A 13167-nucleotide genomic window follows, 5' to 3' on the forward strand; every position below is an offset into this window, starting at 1 on the left:
TACAGCCCTCCTGGCCCAGGATTCTGTTATCCAATCTGATGGTTCCGAATTACATTTGGATTTAAGAAGCATTTCATCTATGCCTTTTCTACAGTACTAATGATTATATTTACAAAGGCTCCAAAAAAAAAAAGCAAATTTTAACAAAGCATTAAAAAGGGAAACAAATGATTTGCTTCCCACAACTGGGGTTCTATATTCTTCAGAGCTGTTGAATTACACGAGTCTTCAAAATGCCACATTCAGAGACTGACAGGAATACAATGGCATCTAGTGAGCACCAGGCTGTGATTATGCCTTTCATACACAGATGCCTCATCTGGGGGGCAACTTCCCAACTCAGTCTCACTCTGTAGCACTGTCTGGATTTCCCAAACCAGCTAGTGTCTGGCTCAATCCTGAACCCAGTTCCACTGGCTTCTAGACTCAAGTCAGTGCAGTTAGAGCCTTCACTGTGACCATGGCCGCAGGTACAGCGCAGCTAATTATGGGCTCCCTATTAGAACAACTTTAGGGGCCCCTGTACAACCACGTGATCAGCCTTTTAATGCCAGCACTGTACTCTGATAAGAGTGAGGTGATTGACATATAGCATACACAAGTTTTTCTTTAACTGGGGGGGGGGGGGGGGGTGGGGGGGGGGGGTTGAAAGTGGAAGAAAGGGTAAGAGAAAGGGTGGGGTGGGGGGGGGGGGGGGAGGGGGACAGACTAGTATGGGGAAGATTGAGTCCCAAGCGATCAAGAGCTATGAAGTCATCAGCTCAATTTCAAGGTGGTTTTGATATATTCATAATATACACCTGTGAAAACCAGGGGATTCAATGAGAACTAAGCCCAATGAGGCGCACGCATTAACAGAGGTGAATTTTATTGGTAGACGTGACCTCTCTTCCCTAGTGTTCCCCCAGTCATGAATTCGTGTATGTACCAATTGCGCTCAGTAAAAAAGAAATCTGCCTTAACACTGTTGACTTGACTTTTGTCATTACAGTACCTTCAATAAATATTGATCTGTACCTAACACAGGACAAAATTAACATTTGAGTAGCCCCTACATATTTACTATCCTGCAGCTAGTTAACATCACATAATCCCAACCCCCTCCAACCCTCCAGGACACAGCCCACAGCCAACTCTGCATCACATTAATGGGGCTGTATGCTTGGTGATGCATGAGCTTAGATAACTTCACAACAGCAGAAATTCTCCACCAAAGCAAATTGTGCTGCCATTTTGAGGAATAAATGCAAATTCTGAGGGCTGGAAATTCTCGTTCCAAGGGCTGTGGCATGGAACCTGGTCTCCCACACAGTTGATTGGCACAGGGTGTCCCAGGAACCAATTGGAGAGCAAAATTCTCAGATGGGTATTAATCACAGCCCTTCCTTGGACTCCCCTTCAAGGTGAATGCAAGATCCTTCACACACAGATAAACAGACAAGTCTGCCCACACTGTTCTCTGAAGGGGTGGCTCCCTTGTTTACATATAAACTTATTTTCTATCCTGGAAGAGTTATGAAATGGCATCACCTTAAAAAACCTTCCAAGTTGGGTGTTCCCCTGTCAGCAGCACAGGAAGTCTGTGTAAAACAGCAACCACTGACCTGCCAAGAGAGTTCGACCCTAGTGGGGTAACCTTGTATGATTCTCTAACCAAAACAAAGCCCTGGTAAAGCACAGCACTGGCACAGTTACACTGGGTGTTAGGCTGTATGTTCCACAGTAAGGGCTTGGGGTCATTTGTATTAAAATGCTTCAAGTTATACTCAGCTCAGAAAACAATGGGGGAAATTAGATGGTGTTCCCTACCCACAAAATCTTCATCCCTACTGCTCCAGTAGGCGAGCTATCGCCTTCCAGGGTGTGGGAAGGGAATGAACTCTCACTCACTGACACTCGCCAGGACCCACGTGTTGTAATGCAGTCGGGGTGGAATAGGAGGGGGGAGGTTTACTTGGTAAACAATGACAGAGGGCTGGGTGAAGGTCAGAGATCAAACAGCTGGCTCCTTGCCCAGCTGAGGGAACAAGTGTAAAGGCCAGTCCTTAGAATCTAATAAGCAGGCAGTAGGGGGGAGATTCACATCAAGTTGAAGATATAAATAAGCAAGATTTAGCTTACTAACAAGGGAGTTGAGTCTTTTTGCTATTTGAAGCCACAACACTGAATGACTTCAAAGTTTGGGGTATCATTCACTCCACTCACTGAGTTAAGAGTTTCGAGAATGAACGTTTATTGAACTACATTGGAGGACAAATGAGTCAACCTTTCAGGAAAGCTCGAGGGAAGATTGTGACGGGGCCTTGGAGATTCCAGATCAGGTCAGCTAATGAGGAATCTTTCACTGCTTATGGTGCCCTGGGTCAGACAGTACAGGACTAGCCACAGGGCAGTAATACAGGGGGAGACAGTCAGGGGATTGCAAGCTGCACAACTGAAATCTAACTGATGTGCTGTAGTTAAGGTGACAAACACATGGATGGTTTAGTGGCCTGTGATGGTATTGTTGGCTCATCACATCACACACCGCAGACAACAGGTACTGAGGACCATGAACTGTTGTGGTTACAGTGCAGTTCTTTTGAGTCTCTGGATGCCCCTTGGCACAAGCTGCTGCCATGGTTGGGTCCCCACAGGACTGTAGGAACAGCACTTGGATGCAGAAGTCACTGGTCTACGGGTGTGCAGAGCCGTCAGGCAGTGTGGGAGGGGTTAAATGACAATGAAGTGGTGGAAGTCCCAGCCTACACTGTGGTGGCACCAGGACCAGCAGCCCAATTGGAGCAGTTCCCAACACCCAGCAATAAACTGCGCCAAAATTTCACCTGCTCTGTCTACAGCGCCACGTCACCACCCCACGCCAGCTTACAACAGTGCACAACCTTGAGCTGAACTAGGGGTGGCTGCTCTGGGTAGTTCATTCGCTGAGCTCAGCCAAGGCACAGGGAGCGGGCTGCTGTGTGAAGTCAGGAACATTCCTGTCAACCACCTGGGGATGCATTAGAGTGTGCATTGGACAATTGAATAGATGCCAATCCCTGGGGGTGGGAGGCTGACCAATTGCAGTTCCCCCCACCACCACCCAAACTTGGCTCTAAACACAATTGGCCATAGGCTGCAAGAGGGAATAACATCACAAAAATCTCGAGGGAGTTCTGATATCGTCTATCACTGTTGTCCTCCACAGATCGAAATAAACTGCAATGCCCAGGTCCCCCCTCCTGCCCATCCCTCCCCACCATTAGCACCGCTCCTTCAACCTGCCACAGGAATGCAGCAGCTTGCATGTGTTTATATCCCCACTAGCACCTCAATGAGTTTCCGTGTATCCAATGGAACGCTAAGGTATAGAAATAATCCATTAAAAAGAGTGAAACTTGTAAGGGAGGACACTACGCAACTCATCAGCCCACAGGTGATCCACAGCCTCTCCAGAGAGGCCTGCCCTCGCTGTACAGATATATGCACAAACGTTCCCACACCATGGCTTTTATAGCAGTGGAAGAATCACTGCAAGCTTTGTACTGCTTGGAAGTTTCCATACAGTGACGCTGGCATTCCTGGGATTCCCAAGGTGGCAGCTGTAGATGGACGTTGGGAAAAGCTGGAGTTTTGGGATCATGTCGAACTGCCTTCTCCAGATCGGGAGGAGGAAGTCCTGGTTTTTTTTTGGTACTGTTGCAGGCTTTATTCTCGTACACTCGCCGAGTAGGAGAACTGGGGAAAGTGCGCCTTCTGATCACTCTCCATCAGGTCCAGGCTATCGACTGCGGGAGAGGAAAGAAATTCAGGTGTCAGCAACGGTGAGAGGAGAAGCCATGAGTCGGGTTTGCTCTGCACTCTGCCAGCCTGCTACCCACCTGAAACAGCCACAGGCCATCTCGTGAACTGTGACCAATTACCTACTATGGTGTGACTGACCTTCACGGATTCTGTGGCCACTCACTGCCCTGGGGTCTTTAAGTTGCCACAGGTTTATAAGCCCGTAGTGTGAGCGAGGTAGATCACCTGCAAATTCAGCACTGGTCAGCACTACAATGTCAGGGTGGCTCAATGAACTTAAAACTTACTTGTACTGAATTTTAAACTGCATCTTATGTATCTAACATCTTGCATAAATATTTTGCACGTTCATGGAAAATCAAACGCAAAATATAAGGGTCAAGGTCAGAGAGAGAGCACAGACACAGAGCCTTCTGCCCACCAAGTCCATGCTGACCATCGCCATTCATTTACAGTAATCCTACACTAATCCCATTAAGAGGGGCTATTTATAACCAGACTCATTAAATGCATCAATATTTGATCAGATTCCTTGAACCAACTGAAACATTAAAGTCTTTTCTTCAGTTACTGATTTTTTTTCTAATGCTTAATGATTTTTAATGCTCTCTTAAACTAGTGGGCAAATTGTACATTTCACCAAGTTGTAATCCTTGCCTTTTATTTCCATAGTTCTTTCAATATCTCAATTAAAAAAACTTCCCTGGAGACTTTTACTCTGTGGCCATTAGTCTGAACTTTTGCCAGATCTTCATATTTGAAAAGCAAAAAGGTCTCCCATCCAGACAGGAGCCTTTTGACTTTTTTCTTTTTAAAGAAAAACAAAAAATCTTTCAAACAAAACCAAAATTGAATTCAGAAAGTTTAAGTACTGACTTTTACCCATTAGGATTTATTAAATGCAAGTGTTTGGAAAATGTCCCTGGACATGCTGCAGATCAGAAGTTCTGGTTCCCACCTCAGCCCAATACTTGAGGTTCTGGGACACACCCTCACTGGGCACCAAACCCGACATTTCATTTTATTTAATTATGGAGACTTAACACAGAACACCAATTTGAGAGTTTTTTTTTGAACAAGGACTGAAGGCAGGACAGTAGATATTACTGTATGGACTTCAGTAAAACATTTGACAAGGTCCCACACGATAGGCTGGTCCAGAAGGTTACAGTCCATGGGATCCAAGGCAACTGGCTAATTGAACCCAAAACTGGTTGGTGATAGGAGACAGTGGTGATGGAAGGGTGTGTTTCTGATTGGAAGTCTGTGACTAGTGATGTACCGCAGGGGTCAGTGTTGGGTCCTTTGTGATATACATTAACATCTTGGATGTCAGTGTACATAGAACAGTATAGCACAGGAACAGACCCTTCAGCCCACCATGTCTGTGCAGATCATGATGCCAATCTAAACCAATCCCATCTGCCACACATGGCCCATATCCCTCTATTCCCTTCCTGTTCATGTATCTGTATACCTCTAACATTGCTACTGTACCTATTCCCACCACCTCCCTTGGCTGTCTCTCCCAGGCACTTACCACTGTCTAAAAACTTGGCTCACACATCTCCTTTAAACTTTCCCCTCTCAGCTCAAAGTTATGCCCTCCAGTATTTGACATTTCCACCCTGGGAAAAGGATCAATTATCTACACCTCAATTTTATACATTTCTATCAGGTCACCCATCAGCCCCCAATACCTCAGAGAAACAACCCAATTTTGTCCAACATCTCCTCATAGCTAACACAATCCAATCCAAGCAACATCCTGGTGACCCTCTTCAAAACCTCCACATCTTTCCATAGAACCATACAACAATATAGCACAAAACAGGACCTTCGGCCCACCATGTTGTGCCAACCTTTAACCATGCCTAAGACTATCTAACCCCTTCCTCCCACATATCCCTCTATCTTAAATTCCTCCATATGCTTATCTAACAATCTCTTGAACTTGACCAATGTACCTGCCTCCACCACCACCCCAGGCAGCACATTCCATGCACCAACCACTCTCTGGGTAAAATAAACTCCCTCTGATATCTCCCTTGAACTTCCCACCCATTACTTTAAAGCCATGACCTCTTGCATTGAGCATTGCTGCCCTGGGAAAGAGGCACTGGCTGTCTACTCTATTCCTCTTAATACTTTGTACACCTATGTCTCCCCTCATCATCCTCTTCTCCAAAGAGAGAAGCCCTAGCTCCATTAGTCTCTCCTCATAATCCACACTCTCCAAATCAGGCAGCATCCTGGTAAACCTCCTCTGCCCCCTTTCCAATGATTCCACATCCTTCCTATAATGAGGTGACCAGAACTGGACACAGTACTCCATATGTAGCTCAAAAGTTTTACACAGCTGCCACATGAATTGCCATCTTTTGTACTCAGTGCCCCAACCGATGAAGGCAAGCATCCTGTACACCTTCTCTACCACCCTATCTACTTGTGTTGACACTTTCAGGGAGCTTTGGACTTGCACCATGATCCCTCTATACATCAATATTCCCAAGGATCCTGTTAATTCATTGATACTTTCCTCGTGCATTTGACCTCCCAAAATCCATCACCTCACTTCTCCAGACTGAATGCCATAGAACCATACAGCACAAAACAGGCCCTTCGTTGACATTTCTCCAAATTTCCAACTGATCTACATCCTGCTGAATTCTGACAACCTTCACAATACACAACTCCAATTTTTGTGTCATCTGCAAACTTGCTAATCATATCCCCTGCAGCCAACAAAAATTAGTGTAAATGGGCAAAAAGGTCAGTACAGACAAGGTGGGCCGAAGGGCCCATTTCTGTGCTGTACCACTAACACTGAGAATGTGCGAATCAAGCAGTCCTCGCTCTCGACGTGCAGGCAGCGGGTTACTCACACTTATCTGGGGGGGTGACTGTTATTGTCTCTGCTGTGAACTCATCGTCAAAGTATCGCGTGTCCGTCTCGGAGGATACCTGGGGCTTGAAAGGCGGCACAAGCTGGAATAGAGAAAGTTAACAGAACGGGAGGCATTAGCCCAGTGTCAGTGTAACCTTCACAACAGCCAAACTCCCACTGGGTGCAAAGCCACCAGTGATCAGAACCAAGCTATCAGGTGTCACTCCCCAGTTCCCTAGGCAGCAACTATGACCATCCCCATACCCTGGAGTGGGACCAAACCATTCACCTACAACCCCTCCCACTGCCATCTCACACTGGGTCTCTCCCCACACCCAAAGTAGGTCCCATTCACCCACATCTCCAGGCTGTACTCCAGCACACTCAGTAGCACCAATACACATGCCCAACCTCAAACTAACCTCTCGTCTCCCCTCCCTAGCCCAAGCAGCATCCACAGTTCAGCTCAGACAGCAGTCAACCCCGATGCCATTCGCAAGTTTTATCGAATGCAAATTAGCTGCCCAAGCTCCAAATGAATCCAATGCAGTGCCACATGCTCGGCAAGACAAGTCTGGGTCTGCAGAGAAAGATCACACTCAGACTGCCCAAACAGCCCATATCCACTCCCCTGGTCTTTGCTCAGCAACAAATGAGCTGCAAGCATTTGGGGGCTCTCACCCGCTTCTCCACGACATCCTGCCAGTTAACAGGAACGAAAAACTTGTGGTGCATTACTTCCTTCGCATCCTCCGGACCACCACCCAACCTGGATGCAAGAGAAGAAATTAACAGAACATCAGTAACTCAACCCATACCGAGCCAACCTCATTTCCCTGATCATCCATCCCCTCTCCTTGATAACTCCAGAACCCCCGTCCACAGAAAACCGCACCCACCCCACTTACCACACCTGACCTCAGCCACCACTTTCACCCAGGTCCCCGTCACATCTCTATTCCAAATGGCCTACGCTGCATCTCATTTCCCCCACTCATTACCTGGTCTTCAGCTTTGGACCACCCCCTCCCACACTATCATGTGACTGATGTGATTGGTCAAGAACAGCAATGCTGGATCACATGACTACAAGGTACGATCTGAGTGGAGTTCGCACGTTCTCCCTGGACGTTCTGGTTTCCTCCCACGTCAAGGACCTGCAGGTTAGTAGGCTATAAATTATCCCCAGTGTGTAGGTGAGTGGTAGAGTGTGTGTGTAGGATGATGGGTGGGGGGGAGTCAATGAGAATGTGTAGAGAATAGAGGGATTTCTATAGGAATAGTGAGAGTGGTTAATGGTCAGCATGGAGTTGATGGACTGAAGGGCCCATTTCTCTGCTATAATACTGTAAGAAGCTGATTTGTCATAGGAAATGCAGAAATTGATCAGCTTCCAGTTGGTACTTCCATCAACTTTAGAACATATTCGGCATGTTCAGCACAGCTTTGTGGGCCGAAGGGCCTGAATTGAGCTGTAGGTTTTCTATGTTCTAACATACACCGAGTCTGATAACATCCTGGGCTCAGTCACCCTGTAAAACAGCCTCTTTGGCCTGCTGTCCAACAGCCTGTTGGCCATGGAGACCTGAAACACTTGCCCAAATGACAAGTTGACTGCTGCATCCTTCAAAACTGAATGGGACAGTTAATCACAGCAGCAGGGTTCCTTGGGACAAAGTAGCAGCTCAGCCCGTGAGCAGAGAGGGGCAGCAAGCATTTGTCAGGAGCCTGATACACTTCCGAATGATGTGCACAGGTGCTTGCAGATTCATCCATCTGTCGATTTCTGACTCCACCTGGATCACCCACTGGGACCCCTCTAGAGAACCCAAACCAGTGTGGGAACACTGAACTGTTCCGCTGCTCTTTTTTGGTGTGGCAGGCACGGTAGTGTAGTGCTATTACAGCACCAGTGACCCGGGTTCAATTCTGGCCGCTGTCTGTAAGGATCTTGTACGTTCTCCCTGTGTCTGCATGGGATTCTTCCAGGTGCTCCGGTTTCCTCCCACATTCCAAAAACGTACAGGTTACGAAGTTGTGGGCGTGCTATGTTGGCACCAGAAGCGTGGCAACACTTGCGGGCTGCCCCCCAGAATACTATGCAAAAAGATGCATTTCACTGTCTCGATGCACATGTGACTAATAAAGATACATCTTATCAAGTATCAATAGTGCCCAAGCATACTCTTAGCCTATCAGAGTTAGACGAAACAGGATTGTGTCATTTCCAATTTTGCCTTTGCCAAGTCCAGAAGCCACAGTAACCTGACCCAACCTTCTCCCACAACACATCTTACTTGGTCATTAGACAGCTGGCAATGTTTATAGCTGCCTCTGTATGAACACCAGGAGGCAGCCATTTAACTTCTTGAGCCAGCCCCAACAAGCAAATGGGATCAGTGGCCCATCATAAACAGCTTATTTATATGGAGTCTTAAGTAGGAAAATGTCTCTGGTCATTTCAAAGGAGTGTTCAGACGGAATCTAACACCGAGTCAATCAAGAGGTTAGGGCAGGGGACCAGATGCCCAATTGAAGAGGAAGGAATGTCAAGGATAGAGTGGCTTAGGGAGGGAATTTCAGACTCTGGAGCCTTGGCAGCTGAAGACAAGGCTGCCAGTGGTGGTAGGATATTCAGGAATGGGCATGATAGGATTACAATATTGAGGTGTCATGGAAGACAGTGTTTACCAAGGACAGAGCTGACAGCAGTTGCCAATGGTGCAATGGCAGAATTCAGGAAGCACAAAAATGTTCTGATCCTACTGCAGGAAAAGAATCTAGATCCAGCATCCATAGCAACAGGGAACCACTGCAGGACACAGCAATGCAATCAGAATAATCTCAATATTATGAACGAGTTCCCAAATGAGGAAAATAGCACCATACCAGACTTATTACAATGCAGGCAGTACTTCCCCTTTAACCCTACTGCTTGGAACAATGCACTAAACTTGTTACAGGTCCTCCTCAGGTTACAGCTGGGTTCCGTTCCTCTCAACTGTTGCAACATGAACAGTTTGCAAGTCAGAAATGTAGCCGTGAAGAGTTCCACACGGCAGATGCTTGCAGCCCCACAACAGCCAGCGAATATACCGCCAGTCTTCCAAATGCTTATTTGTAGGTGCAGACTGTACACAAGTCAGGTGTTCGTAAGCTGGAGAGGACCTGTATCATGCATTTAATTGTGTTAAGCGAAGAGGATGACAGATAGAATGAAAGGGGGCCTAGGGAGAAAGGCTAGGACTGGACACTAGTAAGCAGGGATGGTCTGACTGAGCTGGGGTTGGACTGCTGCACAACAGTTGGGATTTGGGATCTGAAGAAAATTGTCTTTCAATGTCCTTACCTCTGTTTGGGATCTTTCTTTAGGAGTCCTGAGAGCAGCGACTTGGCTTCTGGGGTCAAGGTGCGAGGAAACCGAATTTCTTCCATGAGGATCAGCTCAAAGAGTTTCTCATGGTCCTGGTTGTAGAAGGGCAGTCTCCCACACATCATCTCGTACATCACCACTCCAAGGCCCCACCAGTCCACAGCTCGGCCATAGTCATTGTCCTCCAATACCTAGGGCGAGATTAGAGGAGCGATCAAGGACAGTGCAGAGCTGGCTCAGGACCCAGTACAAAAATCACACGAGCTTCAAAATCCCAGCTGGTGAACCAGAAGCATTGGAGCAATGGACTTTGGTTCCTACTTGTCCCAACTGTATACACGTAGTTATCTGTAGTGATGCAGATTCACAAACCACCACCAACCAGGTTTTCTGGACTCTCATGACTGGTCTAACTTGGTTTGGTGGGTTAGGTGTTAGCTGCTCTTGAAGGAGGGGCCCAGGTGATCACACAAGTTCTGTAGGAGTGAAGCAAGGGTCACCACACACAGCTGCTCAGAGCACCAATTCACAGCTGGAGTCAGAGGCCAATCCAAATTATGCAGCAGCACCCCTGGGAAGAGGGAAGTTACCCACTAGGTACCAGGACAGGTTTCACCCTACCAGTTACCCAAGAGACTCAAGAGCAAGTAAAACTGCAGATGCTGGAAAGTGGAGCAATGCTGCTTGACCCACTGAGTTTCTTTTTGCAAGTAAAACAGATCGTTTAGGGAGGTACAAGTTGGAAAAAGCACAGAAAGAACTGGGACCTTTAGGTGAAATTTAGTTCCAACTCCCTGGCTGATATTGTTGTTTTGGGGGATTTATGGGTGAAGGGTTGCTCGAGGTTGGAAACACTTACCTCAGGAGCCAGGTACTCTGGGGTCCCACAGAAGGTCTTCATGGTCGCACCGTCCGTGATCCCCTCCTTACAGAGGCCAAAGTCTGTAATTTTGATGTGGCCATCTTTATCCAACATTAGGTTTTCCAGCTGATGGTAAATCAAATAGTTTTTTTTATTTTTGTATACCGCCCAACACTCTGCCATGGGCAAACTCATTTGTCTGGGCAGTCGGTGGAGTTCCCTCCCTCAGACCCCTGAATAAGCTCACCTGTCATGACTTGGAGTCAGTATTTTTCCTTGCATTGTCCCAGTGAAGTTTCTGGGACATTTTGTTAAGTTAAGAGGCACTATAAAGACCAAATAGTTGTTAATATGCATGACTGGACTAGCAGGTGGGCTTGCAATACTCTCACTGGGTAAAGTCTGCAGTGCAGTACTGAAGGGTTCTGCATTATCAGTGATGCTCTCCCTTAAATAAGGTTAAAATGAGGCTCTGTCTCTGGTGTGGGTAAATTATCCCGTGATGTTTTGAAGGAAACTAGGATGCCTCTCCTGATGTCTGGCCAGAATCTGAGATTTCTTGTCACTGCTTTGTGATCCTGGTGCCTGTAAATTGGCTCTAAGCAGATCCCTAGATTAAGATTTCTTTATTAGTCACATGTACATCAAAACACAGTGGAATGCATCTTTTGCATAGAGTATTCTGGGGGCAGCCTGCAAGTGTCGCCACGCTTCCGACACCAACATAGCATGCCCACAGCTTCCTAACCCGTACGTCTTTGGAATGTGGGAGGAAACCCACAGACATGGGGAGAATGAACAAACTCCTGACAGTGGCCAGAACTGAACTTACGCTGTAATGGCATTACAATCCTGCATGAAACCACAGCCTCTGACTTAGGCACTCAGCAGGCACAACCACACAGGCATAACAGTAAGTGCAGTGAGGGTCAGTTCACATTACTGAGACTGGAGAGAGTAATTGTTCATAATCTCATGGAAATCCAACAGCAGTGACTCAGTGGGAATTCTAGGTTTGGTGTCAGAGTCTCTGCAGCAGGACGTAAACCACAGCTTTCCAATCCAAGGATGTGTTAGTGTCCCTCCCTTGCTTTTAAATCCATGCTTGTCAATAGGCAGCCAGACCTACAGTTTTGGATGCATCTCCCAAATTCTCCACACCTCCAGTTCCCTCTTTGCCTTAACACTTTTGATCACTTGTCCTAATCCCTCGTTTTATTCTTAATCTTATTCCTTCGACCACAATGAAGAGTTGAGATGCTTCTCATTAACCCAACAGCTACAATAACCCTTTGACAATTCCTTCCCACTCAGCCCTTTCATAAGGGGAGCCCATGAATCAGAGGAGCTAATGGCCAGACACCAACCTTCAGATCTCTGTAGACTACGTTCTTGTCGTGGAGATAATCCAGAGCAGACACAATCTCAGCTCCGTAAAACCGAGCACGATCCTCAGTGAAGACACGCTCTCGCGAGAGATGGAAGAAGAGCTAAGGGAGCAACAAGAGGGAGACTGAACAGTGGATATGTAGAAACAGAGGGAGAGCCTTTGGCCATCATGTTAACTGTCCATTTCTCTCCAAAGATGCTGCCTGACCTGTAGAGTTGCTCCAGCTCCCTTGTGTTGCAAACGGTTTAACATTTCAGGTTAAGATATCTTTATTAGTCACACATACATCGAAACAGTGAAATGCATCTTTTTGTGTAGAGTGTTCTGGGGGCAGCCCGCAAGTGTAGCCATGCTTCCGGCGCCAACATAGCACGCCCACAACTTCCTAACCTATACGTCTTTTGGAATGTGGGAGGAAACCGGAGCACCCGGAGGAAACCCATGCAGCCACGGGGAGAACATACAAACTCCTTACAGACAGCAGCCAGAATTGAACCCAGGTTACTGGCAGTGTAATAGCATTACGCTAACCGCTGCACTACCACGCCTACTGTTAAAGACTGAATACACTAGCAATCAGAGTTTTGAATTTTCCATTGACCAAGTCTCAGGTTTATTTTAAAAGGGGCGTGGGGGAGAATAAGAACAGCCCCACTTTCCAGCATCCCTTCCATGAAGTGGGTCCTAATATCATCTCAGCATAGCCTGGCTCAAATTTTAAAGTATTCTGACTCCACCACCATTAGATATAGTTCCCCTCTATCCTCTACCAATTTACAGTAAACAATTAGATCACCTTTGATCTTCTGTACAAAAGGAACTCAGACTAAATATATTCAACCTGTCAATTTATCACTTTTTGCCTCAGTATC

The 13167-nt window shown here is 46.8% G+C and overlaps 1 protein-coding gene across 5 annotated transcripts in view; it reads right to left on the reverse strand.

Moving 5' to 3' along the window:
• Positions 1-674: 674 nt before the first annotated feature.
• Positions 675-13167, reverse strand: part of LOC127586364 (RAC-beta serine/threonine-protein kinase) — a 77047-nt gene continuing 64554 nt past the window's right edge. For 4 of the 5 annotated variants that reach the window (XM_052044265.1, XM_052044268.1, XM_052044267.1 and 1 more), the window contains 6 exons: positions 12273-12395; positions 10903-11031; positions 10020-10234; positions 7352-7439; positions 6669-6771; positions 675-3767 (listed from right to left, as the gene is read on the reverse strand). In XM_052044265.1, the coding sequence (XP_051900225.1) occupies positions 3688-3767; positions 6669-6771; positions 7352-7439; positions 10020-10234; positions 10903-11031; positions 12273-12395 (738 nt within the window). In that variant the 3' untranslated portion in view covers positions 675-3687. Of the gene's footprint in view, positions 3768-6668; positions 6772-7351; positions 7440-10015; positions 10235-10902; positions 11032-12272; positions 12396-13167 lie in introns of those variants that run through there. The other variant, XM_052044269.1, reaches the window with a different exon arrangement.

This window comes from Pristis pectinata, chromosome 35, assembly GCF_009764475.1.
Source record: "Pristis pectinata isolate sPriPec2 chromosome 35, sPriPec2.1.pri, whole genome shotgun sequence".
Classification (NCBI taxonomy): Eukaryota; Metazoa; Chordata; class Chondrichthyes; order Rhinopristiformes; family Pristidae; genus Pristis; species Pristis pectinata.